This window comes from Cyprinus carpio, chromosome A7 (genome assembly GCF_018340385.1).
Source record: "Cyprinus carpio isolate SPL01 chromosome A7, ASM1834038v1, whole genome shotgun sequence".
In the NCBI taxonomy this organism is placed as follows: domain Eukaryota; kingdom Metazoa; phylum Chordata; class Actinopteri; order Cypriniformes; family Cyprinidae; genus Cyprinus; species Cyprinus carpio.
This window is the reverse complement of record NC_056578.1, coordinates 5,919,154-5,943,966: the sequence shown is the minus strand read 5'-3', so window position 1 is coordinate 5,943,966 and position 24,813 is coordinate 5,919,154. Positions and strand designations below refer to the sequence as shown.

Here is a 24,813-nt window from a genome sequence, read left to right as displayed (position 1 = left end):
GTATTTAAAATGGCTTGCTATTTTTTTCTTTTGTTTTAATTAAGTTGATCTTCATAGTTGATTTTAATCTGAAATTTCTAAAGCTTTTGTGTTACAGTAGCTTTCTAGAGTTTCTGCTACTAAGTAGAGTTGAAATGATTTCCTTAAAATGATGATTCCTCCTGATAATTCTTTAATATTTTCCCCATTGCTAGACATTTTGTTAGCACATCTGAATTTTTTTTTTTTTATGTTTTGATGATATCAAACAAACCCTTAACTTTATTAGCCTAATTGCATGAATAAATTAGTAGGTATTGTTAGCATTATATAAACTATTAGAGTTATTTGGCAGAAAACCAAAGTGTTATACATTGTGTTTAAAAAGTACAATGTTATATTGTAGTGTAAGTGGTAAAATGGTTATTTGTTTGTTTATTGATTGATTGCCAGCACACCATATTGTATGACACAATTTTATAAATTACCAAAGCTAAACAAGAAAATGGCAATAAACAATCCAATCAAATGACTTGTACAACCATGAGGCTTTACAAACAACTGTTCTGTCAATTTTCCATTGGTAAAAAACAAATAAATAAATAAATAATAAATAAATAAGAACAGGAACAGGAAATCTGAATTGTATGAGAAGTCAATCTGCTCAGTATTGTGTGGTTTAATTTTCTCTAATCAAAAGTGTATGTAACAAAGTTAAGTATCCAACATATAAATTACAGTGGGATGCAGATGAAGTGACTGACCAGCACTAACTCATCTACAGAGAGCTGTTCTGTCTTCATGAAAACTAGCAGGCCTACGTCAGGAAAGAGGGAGTAAGAAAATGGGATCTACTTCCTTATTGAGCGCATAAATAGTTTTTATGATAGCAGTTTTTTTTTATATATATATAATTATGAGAGTAATTGCACGCAAAGGCAAGACTAAATAGAAGTAGGGAATATATATATATATATATATATATATATATATATATATATATATATATATATATATTCTCCTATTTTCTACTAGTGGAATATATATAAAGACAGTAATAATTACAAATTGTTTTAAAGTTTCTTAGCATTTGAAAATTAGCTATTTTGCACAGCAAAACTAAAACTTATTTAGGTTTTAATGAAGGGTTTTTTTTTTTTTTTTGAAGTTGGACAACTTGCTTCAAGAAGAGTCGGCCCAAAGCGAACTACTTGATCTATGAGGCTGCTTAGGGCCCTCGTGGCCACCAGGGGGCCCCAAAAGAAAACATGAATATTTTCTTGTAATAAAAATAAGGTTCTGTTTCATAAACATGGTACTGATAGCGCCTTAACATTATTTACATTAACCCTATCTTTGGAGTCTTTGCTATTATATTCCAATATCAAATAAAATAAGTTATTAGAAATAAGAAATAAGCCAAATTAAAAATAAGCCACTCAAATTCTCAGGTGCAACATATGCAAGAGCTTCAGTGTCTGTTGTGTGTGCAGCAGTGGACCTAGAAATAAATGGTACATATTATGTTCATTATATAAACTACATGCATTATTTATTGCTGAAGGGTGTGCAATGCATTGTTTTGAAGTACAGCTGCACAATACCATTCATTAATGTCTCCAAACTCTCCCAGACGAATGATACCACATGCAGTGAAAAATAAGCTCTGTCAAAAAAAAAAAAAAAAAAAATTCCACTTTTTATAAGTCTGTGGCCACTGGGAACAAGTGGATTGCAATAAGAGTTACATCAGTCAAAATCAGTCTTTACAGCCTCCAAGTATTACTTGGCAACATCTGAAATAAAATCGAATAATTGCAGAGAAATGTCCACTGATTTGTCCATGAATAAATGTACACTATGGCATTTTAGGCTCTCTAAACATCTACGGTTCAAACTTTAAAATACAAGTAATTTTCAGAGGAACAACATTTCAGTTTTTAATGAATTGTGCCTCAGCACTTTTGTTGTGCATGTATAAATCTGATGGATGAACTTGCATTCACCTTATCAGAGCAGATCTGACTAGATCACTAATAAGGAGGAAGTCCTACAAATTCTCAGTTATCTGTGTTTGGGGTCTCAGAGTTTGGGTTCAGTGCGTCTCGTAGTGTATCCAGAATCGTCTGAAGCTCCTCTGTAGTCTCTTTTATTTTTGTCACAAATTTCATGGTTTCAGACTTCATCTCTTCTACTTGATCAGTGTTTGAAGGCAGCAGGTTTGTTGTGTCGCTGTTATTTGGTGACTGGTCATTCAGCCCTGTGGTTTGGTTGCTGGTGGATTCTTGTCGACTTGATTTTAAAGCGTAATCTCTGCGGATGTTGTGGATTTCTCTGGAGTCGAGAAAAACGAAGAAGACGTCAACAGCTATGAAAAGTGCAGATAAAACCCCTGTAGCTGCTTCAGCCACACGAACTGCTCTTGCAGCCTGAGCTGCAATCTTCCCCACGTTTATGACTTGAGTTAAACGAAGAAGCTCCGGGATTCCTCCCAGTCCTCGTCCAAGTCGAGCTCCTACTCTCATCCCGGATTGTGCACTAGAAAGTGACCCACTGCTTGTTGAAAACTCATTTTGTAGCGTTTCCACTGCTGTGGAGATGTTTTGGATGCAGCATATAATGGAGGTAATTTTCTCCTGGAACTCTGTTAAGATCTTTGTAATCTTTTGTCTGTTTGTTTGCTGGTTAACCATGTTTGTTATGTTGCTGGCTCCAGCTGTTATTCCACCAGCGACTGCCGTACCGATTCCCACACCTGTCACTATCAGAGAGGCTCCGAGAGTGAACGGAGTGAGAATAAGTCCAACTATAGATGTGATTCCTCCAGCCAGACCTACCACTCCTCCCGTGAGACTGCTGACGGTTGTGTTGAAGTGGACCGTCTCCAAACCATCGGCCAGGTTTCTCATTACATCTAGAGTCTTATAAAAAGCTCCTCAATAGTTTGAATGCTCTGAAAAATTATCACATGGTTAAAATCAATGCATATGTCTTAAAACTGTCTTTCTCATTTCATAAAAGTAAAATGTAAACATTAGTAAATTAACTTACCATTGAATGAAGGTGTTCAATGATAAAAGGCCTCATCAGGATCTCATTGACAGATGGCCGGTGCTCTGGATCCTTCTGAAGTGTGTCTTTCACAAGCTGACGAAGATCCTCAGAAAAGGTGTTGGGAAGATCTTCGTAGGAGCAGGTGAGTATCTTTGTAACAATCTCAACTGGGTTTCTTGCTTTAAACTAAGAGGAATAACTATATGAGTTAAACAGTGGGTGGGATCTTAAAATAATGCATCGGTGAGTTCATATAAAAAAAAAAAAACACTTGAAAATATAATGAAATATTGTATAGATTACAGACATTATACAGTTTTAAACAGTACAATTTTTTTTGTGTGTGTGTGTGTGAAAATATTGTACAATAATATCAATTTAGCCAGCTAGTTAACTTGTATGAATGATTTCAAATTGTACAGTCTTGGCCTTTCTGAAAGCTTTAAATTTCTGCAATATATTATAAACTCAGTGCATTTAGTTATACAAAGGATTAAATTGAACCAAAAATCTCACAGCACACTTCAGCTCGCACAGCTCATAGATGACACATCCCAACCTCCAAATTTCACTGAAATAGAAAGTGAATATTATAAAGGTTTTTCAGTGCTTTGATTTGGAAAATACATATAGCAAGTTAATGTTGCAGTTCTTGTATTACGTTTTCTGATCATACGGTCTGCCACTCAAATTCTCAGGTGCAACATATGCAAGAGCTTCAGTGTCTGTTGTGGGTGCATCAGTGGACCTAGAAATAAATGTAACATATTATGTTCATCATATGAACTACATGCATTATTTATTGCTGAAAGGTGTGCAATGCATTGTTTTGAAGTACAGCTGCACAATACCATTCATAAATGTCTCCAAACTCTCCCAGACGAATGATACCACATGCAGTGAAAAATAAGCTCTGTCAAAAAAAAACATGTTTTATAAGTCTGTGGCCACTGGGAACGAGTGGATTGCAATAAGAGTTAGTAACATCAGTTAAAATCAAACTATTCATACAGCCTCCAACTATTACAAGGCAACATCTGAAATAAAATTGTTTGATTGCAGACAACTTTATTACTATGACACTTTAGGCTCTCTATTGATGTAAAAATACAAGTAATTTGCAAAGGAACATAATTAAATGTTTTAATACGTTTTAATAAGATGTGCCTTAACACTGCTATTGTACATGGATGAATCTGGATGAATGTGCGTTCACCATATCAGAGCAGATCTGAATAGATCACTGATAATAGCAAATCTGTGCATGCTTACTGGGGTAAGACAAGAAAATTAAACAATGATATTTTTTTTTTCTTTACTATGTATTTTCTTTAATATATAACAGTACATAAATCAGAGTTTATCAGTGCCATTTTATTTGTATTTTTATTTAGTGTCATCTAGAATGAATTTCCAATACTGTCAGAAGTAGCTTTCAGTCTCAGTGGATTGAGTTACATTTGTACCTTGGGCTGCAGGTTTTTATGGAGGATCTGCTGATCATGCAGGTGCTTTAATGCCATGCAGATCTTCACAGTCCAGTCCAGAATCTGGAAATCAATAAAATGTGAATTTACTAATCTATTTACAAATATTTCCTAACTGCTGCTTTTCTGACCTGGCATGATAACCATGTTTCAATTTTCAACATGCTGTGAGTTTAAACAGTGGGTAAGTCATGGGTTTTACTAGCAGTTAATTGTAAAGTTTAGTATTATTATAATATTACATGGTGATGGGTTACAATTTACTGTCTTTAAATCAGTAAACATACTGTACCTCATTCTCAGAAAATGTATCTGCTGCCTGTGTTTTGTGTTTGATTTTCTGAACAAGATCTCCACCCTCACAGAGCTCCAGTACAAGATACAGACAGTCAGAACCTGAAAGCAGATTCACTCATTACAGTATTTTAAATCATTAAAGTGATCAAACTACTGTAAATGAGAATAAATATAATCCTATAACTTTAGTTGTGTTAACAGAATTCATTTAGAAGTTTCTTTCAACCTGCGATGACTTCCTTGTGATGGACGATGTGTGGATGATCGAGTTGTAAGAGAAAGTTTAAATTATTTTCCTAAAAACAGACAGATACACGTGCATCATAATTTCTCTCTTTTCAATAAACCTAAACTTACAGGTGCTGGTCATATAATTAGAATATCATCAAAAAGCTGATTTATTTCACTAATTCCATTCAAAAAGTGAAACTTGTATATTATATTTATTCATTACACACAGACTGATATATTTCAAATGTTTATTTCTTTTAATTTTGATGTTTATAACTGACAACTAAGGAAAATCCCAAATTCAGTATCTCAGAAAATTTGAATATTGTGAAAAGGTTTAATATTGAAGACACCTGGTGCCACACTCTAATCAGCTAATTAACTCAAAACACCTTCAAAGGCCTTTAAATGGTCTGTCAGTCTAGTTCTGTAGGCTACACAATCATGGGGAAGACTGCTGACTTGTAAGTTGTCCAAAAGACGACCATTGACACCTTGCACAAGGAGGGCAAGACACAAAAGGTCATTGCAAAAGAGGCTGACTGTTCACAGAGCTCTGTGTCCAAGCACATTAATAGAGAGACGAAGGGAAGGAAAAGATGTGATAGAAAAAAGTGTACAAGCAATAGGGATAACCGCCATGTCATCTGCTGGTGTTGGTCCACTGTGTTTTCTAAGGTCCAAGGTCAACACAGCCGTACACCAGGAAGTTTTAGAGCACTTCATGCTTCCTGCTGCTGACCAACTTTATGGAGATGCAGATTTCATTTTCCAACAGGACTTGGCACCTGCACACAGTGCCAAAGCTTCCAGTACCTGGTTTAAGGACCATGGTATCCCTGTTCTTAATTGGCCAGCAAACTCTCCTGACCTTAACCCCATAGAAAATCTCTGGGGTATTGGGAAGAGGAAGATGCGATATGCCAGACCCAACAATGCAGAAGAGCTGAAGGCCACTATCAGAGCAACCTGGGCTCTCATAACACCTGAGCAGTTCCACAGACTGATCGACTCCATGCAACGCCGCATTGCTGCAGTAATTCAGGCAAAAGGAGCCCCAACTAAGTATTGAGTGCTTTACATGCTCATACTTTTCATTTTTATACTTTTTAGTTTCTAAAAATCCTTTCTTTGTATTGGTCTTAAGTAATATTCTAATTTTCTGAGATACTGAATTTGGGATTTTCATTAGTTGTCAGTTATAATCATCAAAATTAAAAGAAATAAACATTTGAAATATATCAGTCTGTGTGTAATTAATGAATATAATATACAAGTTTCACTTTTTGAATGGAATTAATGAAATAAATCAACTTTTTGATGATATTCTAATTATATGACCAGCACCTGTATGTATCATTTCAAAGTTTGTGTTTATCTTACCTGTCCTCTGTCAAACTTTTTAATGACAAACTGATCGCCACCTTCATTTTTCACCAGGATCATCTGCTCATCTTCACTCACTAATGTGTAGCCTGGATATTTTATAGCTGACTGTGTGTTGCCCATCTCTGAATATTTCTACAAAGCAATATTAGTATAAGTATAGCAAAGGTATGAGCAGTAATGTGGTTATAAATCAAGAGCAAATTCTTCCACTGGTTCCCTCTATACATTTCTTAATTAACCAGTTGAATACTTTTGTTTGTATAATGGCTAACAGACAGTCTGTAACACTTAACAAAAATGCAGTTCTAATGGCTCAGGTCCCAAAGTAAAAATATAGTCCAAAAAAGGAAATATAACTGTCCACAAACAAGGAAGTCCAAAAATGAAAAGGAGTTAAGAGTCAAAAAAATAATCCAAATGCAAAAATGTGTAGGAGCAAATCCAATTGGAGTAATCAGCCTATTCAATGCTATTTTACAATTTATTATTCGGTTTCTGTACCTGAATACTTACAAACAAAGAGAACAAATAGAACAAAGATAGAAAATGGCCTGTTTTATTTATTTATTTGTCCTATTTAGATTATTTCACATTGTGCTGATTACACAATATTTTTGTGTTCGTTCAGAGGCTGAGAAGTTGTAGCTCAATACTATAAAGAAAAAAAGCAGAACTTGTACAATTCTGAGAAGCTTAAGAATCTGCCATCTTTCGTTTTCAAAATGGTACATTTAAAATGTAGTGTGAAGTGTTAAAGTGAAGGAGAATTAATTATGGCAAGTTAACAATTTATTTTCTTTAAGCACTGTATAAAATTGTCCTAATAGGCATAAGAAATGTAAACCATTAAGCTCATCCAGATATTGCAAGCATTTCATAATGTGTTCAGGATATGTCTGATATGAGCTGGTTATGTTGTTTACTGAAGGCACTGTCTGGTGTCTGCATGGAGGATCTGTTCAGCCATCGACACAAAAAATAACTACACCACTGGTTCAAGCCAGAGGTTATGGTGCTAATACCATCTTAAATAAGTGTGACATTTTGGACAAATATTACAATATTTACGAGTGTTAGGTTATTTCAAATGATGTCTAATTAATATAAGTCATCTTAGTTTCCCCCAAGTGTGTTTAGTTTCAGTTTTTCTTTTGGATCGCAAGCTTTATTTCCATGCATCACTACTAAATTACCCTTACAGTTCCAGTTACAACTTAATAATGCAAACTATATATTAATAGACTCGGTCAATGAATAAGCCCAACCTTGTTGCAGTCTTGATCGAAGTTCTTATGTGTTTTGCCTCCTCGTGAACAATGCGATGAACCCCAACTTTACGCGCTGAAACGGAGAAACTGTGGTTTACAGCGATGATAACTAATCCATACAACTTAGTTTTAAACAATTTTCCTAAAACGAAATAAACATGGCGTAAATCTACCCGACTGAAGTTAAAACAAGAACTTCTTTCAGCGTGTTATTCGCTCCGCCCTCCTTTTCCTGTTATTTTCTGCACCGTTTGATGATCCACTACAACATATAGCCTATAGGCGGAAAATAATGCGCACAACAATAAAGCATGATATAAGAATATTTCATGATGCCTTTTCATGAGCAGGTCCAAAACTAAGGGTTGACCAGTGGAATGACCTCCTTTATACTATCCGTTAACTCACTACCGGTCTTCACAGCTATGTTAAAACCACATCTTTTAAAGACAAATGAGGAGTTGTTGTGATGCAGGTTTAGTAATTTTAAATTGTGCCTATGTTGTTATGTGATTTGTGACTATGCTTGTTTTTATGTAATTTTATTGTGATATTGTGAAGCACTTTGGGCAACCTGGTGTTACTACTGTGCTTTATAAATAAACAAACAAACAAATTTCAAGTTTATTTTATTAAGTATACTTAAGTAAAGTTCAAGTATACTTTATGGAGTAAGTATACAAATATCAGTGTACTAGCAGTAGGCTAGTGTTGCTGAGCATTTCAGCGTTGCTGAGGGAAGGCAGGTAGAGGGCACAGGAGAGTCGTTGGTTGAAACGTATTCCTCTGAGGGTGGCATAGGAGAAGACACCGTTAGGAATCTATCATCATCACACCCTAGCAACCAGGAGCTAGACCAGAGGACAGAGAGGAAAGAACCTGGGCAGAGGCAGCTAGTCAAATGGCCGAAAGCAAATGAGGTGGCAGTGTGGCGGAAGCTTGATGAGGACCTCAGCATCATTCTGGAGCAGTCATTGCGTGGCCAGGTGGAAACCAAGCTAAATCGCATCGGACACATCCTGTACGAGGAGTGTAGAAGCAGGTTCGGAGTAGTGGCTGGGAAGCAAAAGGGCGTAAAGCAAAAGGGGAGGAGGGAGAGAGAGATTGAGCAACTGGTGAAGAGGCGTCGCCATCTCCGAAAGCAATGGAGGAAGGCAAGCAAAGAGGAGAAGGAGGGCCTGAAGCCACTGTGGGAGGAGGTGAAGAGGAACCTAGCCAGCCTTCGGAGGGTAAAGCGCATCCGTAAACGCAGAAGGCGGAAGGAGAAGGAGAGGAGTAACTTCTTCAAAAACCCCTTCAAGCATGCGAGACAGCTACTGGAGGATAGGAGAAACGGGAAGCTGGAGGTTACACAGTTACAGCTGGAGAGTTTCATCAGGGAGCAGTACAGTGACCCAGCGTAGTCAACGCCGCTGGGATCACCAGGTTATGTTCCTCGTCCAGCCCATCCATCCGTCCTGTTCAGCGTTGATCTCCCCAAACTTAGTGAGGTAGCAGAAGTTGTACGGAAAGCGAGAGCAGCCTCAGCTCCAGGCCCCAACGGGGTATCTTATAAGATGTACAAGTACTGCCCAGGGGTCCAGAAATATCTGTGGAATCTCCTGAGACCGGCCTGGAAGAACAAAGTCATCCCTTCAGAGTGGCAACGAGCTGTCACAGTGTTCATTCCGAAGGAAACAAACTCTACCACCATTAGCCAGTTTAGGAGCATTGCACTCCTGAATGTTGAAGGCAAGATTTTCTTCTCCATCCTGGCCAAGAGGTTGACCACCTACCTCATAAGGAATGGGTACATCAATACCAGCTGCCAGAAGGCAGGCGTGCCAGGCTTCCCAGTGTGCGTGGAACACTCTGCAGTCCTATGGGAGCAGATCCAGAGAGCAAAAAGGGAGAGAGGTGACTTGCACATGGTGTGGCTGGACCTTGCTAACGCATATGGGTCCGTCCCCCATCAACTAATTGGGTATGCCTTGGACTTTTTGCACGTCCCTGTCTGCATTCGTGACTTGGTGGCCAAGTACTTTGAGGACATCAAGATGTGCTGTACCCATCAGGACTTCACGAGAGGTTGGCAACAGCTGGAAGTGGGCATTGCCATGGGATGTTATGTTATGTTATGTTATGTTATGTTATGTTTATTTGAATAGGGACAAGTATGTCACATAATCACATGTTATATACTACAACATTTTAGCCGAAGCTAATTCTAAATGTCCGTCCCTAGTGAGCCTTTACAAAAATTAAACAATACACAGTTAAAATAAACAAAATAATACAATATAAAACAATATCAATAAAGCTGACAATCAGTGGTCGCATATTTGACTTCTGATTAAAGTATCTTTGAGTTTGTGTTTAAAAATGACCCAGTTTGACTCTCCTTTAAGTTCGGTGGTCAAACAATTCCAGACCTTTGTGCCTTGTACAGAGAAAACTGATTGTCCAAACAAAGTATTGCGTCTCGGAATCTGACAGTTCCCGTTCTGAGCTCCTCTAGTCCTTGAACCCCCAACCCTGAGAGCAACTATGCAATCACTCAAGACCTGTGGGGCTTGATGATTTAAACATTTATGCATCAGCTTCAACAAAGAGAATTTAATAAAATTAGCAAAAGATAAAATATTTAACTTCCTTAAGCTAATACAATGATGTGACCTAATGGGTTTCTTATCTAATATTTTAACAGCTCTGTTATAAATGATTTGAACTGGCTTAATTGTAGTGACAGTAGCTTGTGACCATATGCAGATGCAGTAACTTATATGCAAGAAAATCATGGCATGCATGAAAGTGTGAGCAGCATGAAACGGTAGGCAGTCCCTGGTTAGTCTGAATGTATAAAGATTTGCTTTGGCAACTCAACATATTTTTTTTTAATATGACTGTCAAATTTAAGTTGAGAGTCAAGTACAAGGCCCAGGTATTTGACCTCTGAGACCTACTGGATCTTTTGCCCATTTATCCATAAATTTAGATCATCTGGTATGGACTTGAATCTTGAGGCAAAGCAAATAGACATAGTCTTTTTAACATTCAATGTCAGACCTGCATTTTGAAACCACACCGCTACATTTTGCAGATGTTTTGTAAGCTCATCAGAAACTGACTGCACACTTCTCCCTCGCACATAAACCACTGCATCATCCGCGTACATTTGAAATCCTGCTGTGGGACATGAGTCTGGCAAATCATTAATATACAATGTAAAGAGCAAGGGCCCAAGAATCGAACCTTGCGGTACTCCTGTGTTAATTTTTAAAAATGTGGACATTTCATTATTAACCACCACACATTGATCTCTCTATTCCAGATATGATTTGAACCACTGCAAAGTTAACGGCCTAAAATTAAAATTGGACAATTTGTGAATAAGAATTTCATGATTTAAGGTGTCAAACGCCTTTTTAAGATCCAAAAAAACGGCGCCAACGATTTCACCACTATCTATAGCAGATTTAAGTTGTTCCACAAAGAAGCAATTTGCCGTTTCGGTGGAGTATTGAGGACGGAAGCCAAATTGTAATGGGTGTAAAATGTTATTTGATTGTATAAAAGTAACAAGTTGCCCCTACACAATTTTTTCTAACACCTTTGAAAATATTGGTAAAATGCTTACGGGCCGATAATTGCATACCTGGTCTGGTGTTCCTGACTTAAATAATGGCATGACTTTTGCCTGTTTCCAGGTTGTGGGAAATTATCCGCTCTGAATAGACAAATTGAACAAATGTGTTAGAGACTTTAGAAGAGTGTTTTTATTTGGTTTCAAAAAAGCTGTATTTATATGGAAAAGGTCTTTACTATAGCTGTTGTTGACTGAATTTATCGCTTCAAACACTTTTGCTTCATTAGTCCGCAGAAGTGAGAAAAGCGAATATTGGTTTATCGATTGATGTTTAGTGAATTTTAGTTGTTGTTCTACATTCACTTGTTGCACCAATTCTTCCACAGATGAAACAAAAAACGTATTAAATTCCAGTGCTATTTGTTGACTATCTCTAATCTGCCTGTCTCCATTTCTAAGCTCATGAATAATCTTTGATTTCCCTGACGGTTACACAATATTATTTATTTGCTTCCACATTATGAGAGGACTTCCCTTGGTTTCTATTATTGTTGTAATATAATACTCCGCTATTGCTTTTCTTATATTTTTAGTAACTCGATTTCTTAAACTTTTAAAAATATTTATATCATTACTTAGTTTGGTCTTAACTGATTTTTTCAAAGCCAGGTCTCTTTCTTTCATTAATCGTTTCAACTCCTCATTAAACCAGGGTAGTATTCTCTTCTTCAAATGCTTTTGTTTTTTAAGAAATTTAGAAATGACCCCATCAACTATTCATTACCTCTTTACAGCAACTATGCACATCGTTATTTTCCATGATTGTGCTCCAGTCAAGAGCATTTAATTCATTATCGACAGCAGGAAAATCTCGCTTTAAAATGGTAAATACATTTGAATGATTTTTATTTATATTTAGCAGACGTTTTTTTGATAATTTACGAGCAACCAGAATCATGTTATGGTCAGATAAACCAGTTAGAAAATTTGTATGATTTCAAAATCCGATCATCCTTGTTTGAAAAAACTAGATCTATTTGTGTCCTAGAAGATTTTGAGATCCTTGTGGCACCCTTAATTAATTGGGTAAACTCACATTTAGACATTAAGGATTTGAGTTTTTTCCTTTTGCCAGGGTTAGACCAGTCTATGTTAAAATCACCTAGTTAAATAACTTCAGACTTATGGGCCGCCGATTTCAACAATTTACTCCACTCATTATAAAATGCATCTTTAAAAGAGGGAGGATTATATACAATCACAATTTTGAAATGCATACTTGCTGATAATGAAATTTCAACACAAATATATTCAATGTTTAGTTCATGATCAAAAGTGACTTCTGTGCATGTCATATTATCTCTTACATAAAGTGCCACTCCTCCTCCTCTTCCCGATTTCCTATCATTTCTAAAACATTTATAACCTGGGATTTCAATTAAATCTGTTTGAATCCCACTATGAAGCCAAGTTTTACTCAAACCTAAAAAGTGAAAATGTTCGATCTCTCCCACCCTGTTTGTAGCAGCTTTCGAGGTTATCCTGAGTGGAGCAAGGGCGGTGGTTGGAGGCATGAAGCTACCTTCAGGCCAAAGGCTACCAGCAGTGAGAGGCTATATGGATGACATCACAACCATACTCCAGACAGCAGCATGCACAACAAGGCTGCTGAAGAGGATTGACGAGCTTGTGGGCTGGGCGAGGATGGAATCCACTGACCAACTAGTGAGGGCAGTTGGCCCTACTATACAGACAGGGAGGAAGTGGAAAGCCCAGGAAGAGGTCGACAGGGCAATTAGCAGGCTGAGACATCGTGAAGTAGTCGGCAGAGTCCAGGAGGGACGAGCAGGCCTTGGGAGGAGCGAGACCCCCCTCTTCTGGTCAAAGGCCTCCAAGGAAGAGCAGAGTGCCATGGTGGTGGCAGAAGTGACAAGGACCGAGCAGGAGCGCCTCAACATCAAGGCGGTGTCTCAGAGCCGGCAGGCACGCTGGATGTCATGGGAAGGTGTCACAGATAGGCATTTGTCATGGTCTGATGACAAACCACTGAAATCGGCTGATAACGATAAACATTATCGTGTTTTTACCTCGGGTCGCTAGTGGATATGAGGTATTTCCGCTCTTTAGTAGAGTTCCGCTCGCCCAGTATGTCTGCAGCCAGTCCCAATTGGATGATCGTGTTACACATGGAAGCATCTGTTGTTTTGGCTTCTTCTTGGCTTGTTTCTGTACAGAATATATGCAATAGTGCCCCCTACTGTATAACATGGATTCCCAGAGCACAAGTACAAGCTCAAGACAGAGCAATTGCTGGTTGATGCATTTGGAGCATGATTTGTAAATTATGTATTGGTCCTCAACATGTTACTGACCAATCAGCTTTCTTAAGTTCAAAATCGCTCTTGTTAAATGGTACTACTACTTAACACACCCTCTCCACTCTTTTGTGAGCAGCGGAACATTTGGAGAGATTGTAATAATACCAGAAATAATACCAAATAAAGAGATATATTATAATGTATGAACATTATAAACACTATAATCATAGCCTAGTTCCACTCACTCCAAAACAAATAGTTTAAATGTAACGGTATGCAGAACAGATCAAGAATAAAAAAAAAAAGTAAAACTAAAGAAACCAAAACAAAGCGAAACTGAATGTACAGTTGGGGTCACATACCTCTCTCATTCGGCACAAATCCAATGTTTCCATATTCTTAATGTATTTCAATCTTAAACTATTATTTATAATGTAGATAGGCTTCATGCGTGTTCGCATATCGGCGGGAAAAAAATCATCCTCTTCACATGCGCAAACTTAACAGCAGCTGTAGACCGGTTATACTACGGACTCTTTAAATTTATATGTTTTGCTGACTGTGTTTCACTTTGATAATGAACAGACATAGGCGGAAATCCCGGCCAAATTGAAAAAGGTTAGAGAAAAATGTACTGTGCCATGGTACAACAGTAATACACACTATCTCAAGAAAGAAACTCGTAGTCTTGAGCGCAAATGGAGAAAAACTAATTTGGAAGTTTTTAGAATTGCGTGGAAAAACAGTATGTCCAGCTATAGACAGGCTCTAAAAACTGCCTGGGCTGAGCATATCCACAAACTCACTGAAAATAACCAAAACAATCCAAGGCTTTTATTTAGCACAGTGGCTAGATAAAAAATAACCAGATGCCACCCAATCTAAATATTCCATCACAGTTAAATAGTAATGACTTTATGAATTTCTTCACTGATAAAATAGATATCATCAGAAATACAATAACAAATGTAGATTCTACAGCATCTAATACTTCAGTTTCATCCATCGCACCCAAAGATAAACTGCAGTGCTTTACAACTATAGGACAGGAAGAGCTAAATAAACTTATCACTGCATCTAAACCAACAACATGTTTATTAGATCCTGTACCCACTAAATTACTGAAAGATTTGCTACCTGTAGCCGAAGAACCGCTTCTCAATATTATTAACTTGTCGTTATCTTTAGGTCACGTCCAAAAACCATTCTAGCTTGCGGTTATAAAGCCTCTTATTAAGAAACCACAACTAGATCCTAGTGAACTGGCAAATTACAGACCCATTTCAAATCTTCTATTTATGTCTAAAATTTTAGAAAAAGTTGTGTCTGCTCAATTGTGCTCCTTCCTGCAAAAAAATGATCTCTATGAAGAATTTCAGTCAGGTTTCAGGCCCCATCATAGCACAGAAACTGCACTTGTTAAAATTACAAATGACTTGCTTCTTGCGTCAGACCGAGGAACAATCTCATTGCTAGTTTTACTTGATCTTAGTGCTGCGTTCAACACCAAAGATCATGACATACTCATAGATCGATTACAAAACTATACAGGTATTCAAGGGCAGGCTCTAAGATGGTTTAGATCCTACCTGTCCGATCGCTACCACTTTGTTTATTTAAATGGGGAGTCATCTCATTTATCACCAGTAAAATATGGAGTGCCACAAGGATATGTCCTAGGTCCTCTGCTATTTTCAATATACATGTTGCCCCTTGGTAATATTATTAGAAAATACAGGATTAGTTTCCACTGTTATGCTGATGATACTCAACTATATGTCTCAACAAGACCAGGTGAAACTTCAAAATTATCAAAGCTAACAGAGTTTGTTAAAAATGTAAAAGATTGGATAACCAATAATTTTCTCCTATTAAATTTGGATAAGACAGAGATATTACTTATTGGACCAAAAAACAGTACACAGAATCTCGTAGAATACAATTTGCTACTAGACGGATGTACTGTTACTTCCTCTACTGTCAAAAATCTGGGTGTTATATTAGACAGCAACTTGTCTTTTGAAAACCATATTTCCCATGTTACAAAAACAGCATTCTTCCATTTTAGAAACATTGCCAAGCTACGAAACATGTTACCTGTTTCTGATGCAGAAAAGCTAGTTCATGCATTCATGACCTCTAGACTGGACTATTGCAATGCACTGCTAGCTGGTTGTCCTGCATCCTCAATAAACAAGCTACAGGTAGTCCAAAATGCATCGGCTAGAGTCCTTACCAGGTCAAGGAAATATGATCATATTACCCCAATTCTACAGTCTCTGCACTGGCTACCTATTAAGTTCCATATCAGTTACAAAATGATTACTTACTTATAAGGCCCTTAATGGTTTAGCTCCTGCGTACCTAACTAGCCGTATACCTTGCTACAATCCATCACGCTCCCTAAGGTCACAAAATTCTGGATTTTTGTGTGGAGAATTTTAGAAAAGTTTAGAGGATTTAAATTAATCTGTAAACATTATTTAATGTATGAAGTAAAAATATAAGCTAGTAATATAGTAAAAATGAATAAACCCATTAGCTGAGTTAAATCAACCCATCATGTTGGTTTAAATAAACAACCCAATTTGCTGGGTAACTTTAACCCAAGATGGGTTCTGTCCTATATTTACCCAGCCCTTGGGTTAATAACAATTCAAATTGGGTTGTTTTTATCCCAATGTTTTTTAGAGTGTATGGTGGGAATTAAGTTTATATTTATCATGTTAAACAACAGAGATGATGGTAAGATAGAGATTCAACAGAAAAGCAAATCTACATGGATCTACAATCACAAACCACTCAGCAGCACGCAGACAGGAACCGGAAACAGAGGGACAGACACAATAAAAATAAGGCAAAAATAAAGTTTTAAAAACCATTCTAAATTTAATATAATTGTAGAGTCCACACCATGGAAAGCCAAACTGCCCAAAATCTCAAAATTGACCAATGCATGAAAAAAGTAGTGCCCGTAGTGTCTGGTATTGCAGTACGATATAAAATAATGTCAAAAATAACTCTTTTAGACACTTTTATCTCTGTTTATTGTACTTGTTCTAACCAGACAAAACTGCAAACTGTTCAACCCATCCCAACCAGAATGCATAAAGATAATTACAATTGTTAAAACACTACTTATTTATGTTTAAGTGTAAAGCTGTTAAATGCCAAATATATACACAGAAAGAAAATATATTGATGCGACTGATAGAAAGTTCAGATGATGGACAGCAGAACCAAGCGATAAGGCTGGTGGGAGAAACCGGTGCTGTTAAAACCACCATGATAAACACCATGATCAACTACTTACTGGGAGTGAAGTTTGAGGATGAAGAGTTTTACCAAATCACAGAAGAAACTAAAGAATTTAGAGATCAAACACAATCCCAGACATCTAATGATCACTGTTTATGAAGTGTTTGTCGCAGAGAACCTAACATCTCTGACCATCATTAAAACTCCAGGATATGCATACACTGGAGGATTCAACAAAGACAGAGAGATTTTAATTTCTTCATTTCAAATTCCTGATTTCAAAGTGGAAGATTTCATAAGACATAAATTGTTACATGTGTTAGCATATGCTACATTTTTCACATTTAATGTTGTATTATTCTTAGAAAGTATACATAAATACATACAATTCTTTCTTTCTTGATCTTGTCCATCATACTAAATTAAATTCCAATTCACACACACACACACACACACACAAATTGTATTATACCAGGAACCTCTTAACCAAAAGTTATCAGAAATCATTAGATTTTGCAGATATTAAGCAGTTTTGGGCTGTGACCCTGAAAGATCAGCTGACCTGTATCAACTGAACATGAACAACACAATTAATAAAAATTGAGTTGATTCTCAGTACTTCCAACTGATGCTTCCTCATTTCCTCACTCCTCCATCATCCAGTCCATTACTTGGAAACTATTCAAATCTACAATTTTGAATGATAGTGATTCTGTAAATGCACTGTGATGATGAGGCAAGAAACAAGACAAAAGATGAGAAAAGCTTCAGAACGAGGTGAATCATGTTGAAGCCTTTTTATTGTTGTTAAAACTGGCCACAAGGTGGTGCAACATGTGTGGGGTGTTTGCTTATTTAGCATCTCAAAAACTGTGGTTGGAACAAAATTAAAATTTTGAGTATTTTAATTTGTTGACTTTGTCCAACATACTAACATAAGTAGATCCATAAGATCCATTTATATGCAGCTTGTTGGGACATCCCTCTATTCGTCTGCTACTCTATGGCATAAAAAAAAGTGCCAAAAGGCAACGACAAGCGCTTTCCATTTACTCTCTCTCTTGTTAAAATATTGGTTATTAAACCAAGACAGGTGTTTCAATCCTTATGTGGATTCACTTTTGGAGGCTGTGTTTCTTTGTGCTTTTTATGGTTTTCTCAGGGTGGAGGAATTCACTACACGTAACAATTATTTTAGTCCTTTATATGATCTCACAGTGTCCTATGTCACTTTTGAAGAGCTGTATTTTACAATTTTCCTTAATAAACATTCCAAGTCTGACAAAGAATCTAAAGGCATTCCAGTTGTTATTGCTCGTACTAACACAGCATTTTGTCCTTTTTATTCCACGTCCCGTTATCTCAATTTCCGCCCTTACGCTTGTCCCGATGAGCCTATATTCATCACTGATGAGAGAAAAGCCATGTCGAGATCTTGGTTTGCCGCTCATCTCCGCTTGGTCTGCCAATCCTGCGGCTTCTCGCCTGGAGCACTACACAACTCACTCCTTTCCCATAGGAGCAGCAACAACAGCGGCCTCTGTCACAACAGTTCCCACACTGAAAGCTCTGGGACGATGGTCTTCCATTGCATACGAACGTTATGTTCGTCCTGGAATCAAAGACATTTAAGATGCGCAAAGCGCTATGGAATCTATGTAACTGCTTCTCCTTTTCTCTCCTGACTGCTATAAAGGTTAACTTTGCATTTAATTGTCCTTGTCGTTTTCTCTCATGCCAGCGGAGCTGTTGATGCAGGGTGCATGCTTCCCTGACCAGACTACCTCTAGTTGCACTAGTCTGTAGTACACAACATGCTTGTTGTATCTTATTTGCTGCCATTAAGGGTGTAGCTTCCCCAATTAGACTCATACTATTGTATTATTTGACTACAGCAACATGCTTTTTGCAAATATATTACTTCAGCTTGGGGTGATGTTCCCCCCCGCTCAACATTGACTGCGTAAATTGGATATTATCTATTACCTATATATCAGTTTTTTTTTTTTGGCATATCGTTTGTTTTAAGGGGTTTGATTAGCTGCACTCCCCGCTATGTCCAGGCATGACTGCATGGACGGGCGTGTGGAGTTCGCCCAGAACAGAACCATACCGCCAACATTAACTGTATGTCTTTATTGTAATAAACATTCTTTGATGAAAGTGGCCCTGACTGAAATGACAGCTAGCTGGCATTTTTCTCAAAATGCAAAAATGAGACCTCTGAGTTTGCACACACCCTAAAGATAATCAGAGTAAAACTAGCTTTTCCGAGCCGTCATTTTCTGTCTTAGTGAAGGAGTGAATGATAAATTTCATCTTTACACAGGTGAGTAAATGTTAGCTGGATAATGAGGCTCTCCATTCATATACACTCCTGAACAAAATCTTAAGACCGGGGGGAACATTACAAGTATTCACATTTCAGGCTGGTGGAAACAAATAAATAAATAAATAAAAAATAGAGAGTAGGCAATTTATTGAAAACTGCATATAAACTCAAACAGGCTGTTCATCAGCTGATCAACAAAATGAATCTTTGCCCTGCAATGGTGGCACAGAAGTTGAATCTGAATTGGTACAATAACAAATGCATAAATAAAAGTAATTGTTTGAAAAAAACCTTATGAATGTAGAAATATGATGAAACAAATAAAATTAAACCTTTAAATATGACACTAAAACCGCCAGTATGCTAGGTGGTGGCAAATCCAGCACAACAGTATGAAAATAAATCAAATTAGAAATAAGTTATTAGAAATAAGAAATAAGGCATTCAAATTCCAAATAAATGGTTCATATTATGAAATGAATGGTACATATTATGCTCATCATATGAACTAGATGCATTATTTATTGCATTGTATTATTGTCCTACAACACCTGCTACTACTACGGTCGCCGTGATTTTGCCAAGTAAGACATGTTCCTGGATCAACATTTTTTTGATGATCCTGGATCAACATAATTGTCCAAAAATTTAGACTTAACCCCAATCCCTACCTCAAAACCTAACCCTACCCATAATTTATTCCTAAAATCAGTGGGAAATGATAGCTGATTAACAAGGGTGTAGAAGAATCTAACCCTGATTTTAAGCCTAAAACAGATATTTGATGCAAAGCTATATCTCAATTCTGATTCGTTAATTGGAATTTTGTTCCAGGATCAACCAGGATGTTGATCCAGGAACATGTTGTACTTGATGAAATCACGCTCACGCTACTACTTCAATCAACGCGTTTATCTGTGATTAAAAAACACATTCTCAGTTATCTGTGTTTGGGGTCTCAGAGTTTGGGTTCAGTGCGTCTCGTAGTGTATCCAGAATCGTCTGAAGCTCCTCTGTAGTGTCTTTTATTTTTGTCACAAATTTCATGGTTTCAGACTTCATCTCTTCTGCTTGATCAGTGTTTGAAGGCAGCAGGTTTGTTGTGTCGCTGTTATTTGGTGTCTGGTCATTCAGCCCTGTGGTTTGGTTGCTGGTGGATTCTTGTCGACTTGATTTTAAAGCATAATCTCTGCGGATGTTGTGGATTTCTCTGGAGTCGAGAAAAACGAAGAAGACGTCAACAGCTATGAAAAGTGCAGATAAAACCCCTGTAGCTGCTTCAGCCACACGAACTGCTCTTGCAGCCTGAGCTGCAATATGCCCCACTTTTACGACTTGAGTTAAACGAAGAAGCTCCGGGATTCCTCCCAGTCCTCGTCCAAGTCGAGCTCCTACTCTCATCCCGGATTGTGGACTAGAAAGTGACCCACTGCTTGTTGAAAACTCATTTTGTAGCGTTTCCACTGCTGTTGAGATGTTTTGGATGCAGCATATAATGGAGGTAATTTTCTCCTGGAACTCTGTTAAGATCATTTTAATCTTCCTTCTGTTTGTTTGCTGGTTAACCATGTTTGTTATGTTGCTGGCTCCAGCTGTTATTCCACCAGCGACTGCCGTACCGATTCCCACACCTGTCACTATCAGAGAGGCTCCGAGAGTGAACGGAGTGAGAATAAGTCCAACTATAGATGTGATTCCTCCAGCCAGACCTACCACTCCTCCCGTGAGACTGCTGACGGTTGTGTTGAAGTGGACCGTCTCCAAACCATCGGCCAGGTTTCTCATTACATCTAGAGTCTTATAAAGCTCCTCAATAGTTTGAATGCTCTGAAAAATTATCACATGGTTAAAATCAATGCCCATGTCTTAAAAACTGGCTTTCTCATTTCATAAAAGTAAAATGTAAACATTAGTAAATTAACTTACCATTGAATGAAGGTGTTCAATGATAAAAGGCCTCATCAGGATCTCATTGACAGATGGCCGGTGCTCTGGATCCTTCTGAAGTGTGTCTTTCACAAGCTGACGAAGATCCTCAGAAAAGGTGTTGGGAAGAGCTTCATAGGAGCAGGTGAGTATCTTTGTAACAATCTCAACTGGGTTTCTTGCTTTAAACTAAGATGAATAACGATATGAGTTAACCAGTTGGTGGAATCTTAAAATAATGCATTAGTGAGTTCATAAAAATAATAATAATAATAATAATTATAAAAACAATTGAAAATATAATGAAATATTGTATAGATTACAGACATTATACAGTGTTTTTTTTTTTTTTGTGCGTGTGTGTGTGTGTGTGTGTAAATATTGTACAATAATATCAATTTTGCCAGCTAGATAACTTGTATGAATGATTTCAAATTGTACAGTCTTGGCCTTTCTGAAAGCTTTACATTTCATCAATATATTACAAGCTCAATGATTTTAGTTATATAAAGGATTAAATCTCACCGCACACTTCAGCTCGCACAGCTCATAGATGACACATCCCAACCTCCAAATTTCACTGAAATAGAAAGTGAATATTATAAAGGTTTTTCAGTGCTTTGATTTGGAAAATACATATAGCAAGTTAATCAAATTCTCAGGTGCAACATATGCAAGAGCTTCAGTGTCTGTTGTGTGTGCATCAGTGGACCTAGAAATAAATGGTACATATTATGTTCATTATATGAACTACATGCATTATTTATTGCTGAAGGGTGTGCAATGCATTGTTTTGAAGTACAGCTGCACAATACCATTCATAAATGTCTCCAAACTCTCCCAGACGAATAATACCACATGCAGTGAAAAATAAGCTCTGTCAAAAGAAAACACACATTTTATAAGTCTGTGGCCACTGGGAACGAGTGGATTGCAATAAGAGTTAGTAACATCAGTCACAATCAAAAAATAAAAACATCCTACAACAACTAAAATAAAACATCCGAAATAAAATCAATTAATTTCAGACACTTTATTACTAAGACACTTCAGGCTCTCTATCGGCGTCTGTGGTTGAAACATAAAAATACATGCATTCAACATAATATGTAGATATGTTGAATATGTAGTCAGAGCAGATCTGACTAGATCACTGATAATAGCAAATCTTTGCATGCTTACTGGGGTAAGACAAGAAAATTAAACAATGATATCTTTACTATATTACTATTTATTTTCTTTAATATATAACCGTACATAAATAAGAGTTTATCAGCGCCATTTTACTTGTATTTTTATTTAGTGTTATCTAGAATTAATTTTCCAATACTGTCAGAAGTAGCTTTCAGACTCAGTGGATTGAGTTACATTTGTACCTTGGGCTGCAGGTTTTTATGGAGGACCTGTTGATCATGCAGGTGCTTTAATGCCATGCAGATCTTCACAGTCCAGTCCAGAATCTGGAAATCAATAAAATGTGAATTTACAAATATGAAATGTTTGCAACAGTTTTGTATTTTTAACACATTTTTTATGATTAGTTTGAATAGAATAAGCACCCAACATCCTATTAATAATAATAATAATAATAATAATAATAATAACAACAATAATAATAATAATAATAATAATAATAATAATAATACAAATTTTAATTTTCAGTTAAATTTTTTTAACAGTTTAACAGTGGGTAAGTCGTTGGTTTTACTAGCAGTTAACAGCATCATTATAGTATTAAATGGTGATGGCTTAAATTTGACTATCTTTAAATCTGTAAACATACTGTACCTCATTCTCAGAAAATGTATCTGCTTCCTGTGTTTTGTGTTTGATTTTCTGAACAAGATCTCCACCCTCACAGAGCTCCAGTACAAGATACAGACAGTCAGGACCTGAAAGCAGATTCACTCATTACAGTATTTTAAATGTGATTAAACTGTAAATGAGAATAAATATAATCCTATAACTTTAGTTGTGTTAACAGAATTCATTTCGAAGTTTCTTTCAACCTGCGATGACTTCCTTGTGATGGACGATGTGTGGATGATCGAGTTGTAAGAGAAAGTTTAAATTATTTTCCTAAAAACAGACAGATACACGTATATCATAATTCCTCTCTTTTCAATAAACCTTAATATATATATATATATATATATATATATCATTTCAAAGTTTGTGTTTATCTTACCTGTCCTCTGTCAAACTTTTTAATGACAAACTGATGGCCACCTTCATTTTTCACCAGGATCATCTGCTCATCTTCACTCACTAATGTGTAGCCTGGATACTTTATAGCTGACTGTGTGTTGCCCATCTCTGAATATTTCTACAAAGCAAAGCAATATTGGTATAATTATAGCAAAGGTATGAGCAGTAATGTGGTTATAAATCAAGAGCAAATTCTTCCACTGGTTCCCTCTATACATTTCTTAATTAACCAGTTGAATACTTTTGTTTGTATAATGGCTAACAGACAGTCTGTAACACTTAACAAAAATGCAGTTCTAATGGCTCAGGTACCAAAGTAAAAATATATTCCAAAAAAGGAAATATAACTGTCCACAAACAAGGAAGTCCAAAAATGAAAAAGAGTTAGGATCAAAAAATAATCAAATTGAAAAAATGTGTAGGAGCGAATCCAATTAGAGTAATCAGCCTCGGGTTCACTTCATACGAACAGCAGCAGTATAGCAGACTTTGATGAGTGCAGACAAAATAGTTCCTCAAAGAAAACCACAGTATGCTCTCACCGTCTACCTCTCTCTTTCTTGTCTTTTATACCTGGAGTCTTACTCTCTCTACCTGAAGAGATTGACCCCTACAGATTTGGAAGAGAATTACAAGGATGTGATCTGTTACGAGTCTACTAAATAAAAAAAAAAAATAAAAAAAATAAAAAACATTTCAAAACTAGTAAAGAGAGCATTTAGCAATTCAAGGAGCTACAATCCTCATTCTTTCATCTTTATGACTGATTTTCAAAGTCCTCTATATGATATGCGTATTAAAACAAGAGGCAAATATCTTGCCCTGTTACTTTAAATCATTTTAACTCAAAGGTTGTAATGATGCACATAAACTGTAAGGTAAGTTTGGGGACCAATTATCACTATAACTATTAACTATTAACTATGACCTTTCCTCAATAAACTCCTAATTTGCTGCTTATTAATAGATTATAAAATAGCTGTTACGTTTAGGTACTGGGTGGATTAAGGGATCTAAAATATGCTCATTCAGAACAAGGCTTGTATCTGTGCTTTATAAGTACTAATAAACAGACAGTATGCTAGTAATATGAAAGCTAATAAACAACTTGTTAAGAATTGTTCCTTAATCTGAAGTGTTACCAACTGTAAAAAGTGGTGAACTGCAACTGTTACCCTTAAGAGCTGATTTAATATATCAAAATGAGTTTTGATGGTATAATCTAATGTATATTGGAGGGTACAGTAATGTTAAATATTTTTGACTTGAATAAAACCAGTTAATTTAGATGTTACTGTTGTTTCAGTGTACATCACAAGATACAGTTCTCAAACAGGATGATGACTAATAAATGTCATACCCTTTTCTTTGTCTTTGTTTAAGATGGAAATTCCTGTAAGATGAATATGCATGAAAGATTTTGGAAATATGCACTTATGGGACTTTATTCATGAAAAACTGAGATAAGGTTATGTGTGAACTAAAGTTCTGTCACCATAAC

The 24,813-nt window shown here is 36.6% G+C and overlaps 1 protein-coding gene and 1 pseudogene across 1 annotated transcript; both read right to left on the bottom strand.

Annotated features, from left to right (window-relative positions):
• Positions 1-1,512: 1,512 nt before the first annotated feature.
• Positions 1,513-7,947, bottom strand: LOC122134255 (annotated as a pseudogene).
• An 11,361-nt stretch (positions 7,948-19,308) lies between these two features.
• On the bottom strand, positions 19,309-23,882 carry LOC122145554. Its single transcript, XM_042759402.1, has 9 exons — positions 23,597-23,882; positions 23,293-23,430; positions 23,114-23,183; positions 22,893-22,996; positions 22,481-22,564; positions 21,920-21,981; positions 21,630-21,684; positions 21,105-21,293; positions 19,309-21,005 (listed from the first exon to the last, which is right to left on the bottom strand). The coding sequence occupies exons 2-9, from the start codon at positions 23,416-23,418 to the stop codon at positions 20,115-20,117; spliced, it is 1,581 nt and encodes a 526-aa protein (XP_042615336.1). The 5' UTR covers positions 23,419-23,430; positions 23,597-23,882; the 3' UTR covers positions 19,309-20,114.
• Positions 23,883-24,813: the final 931 nt, after the last annotated feature.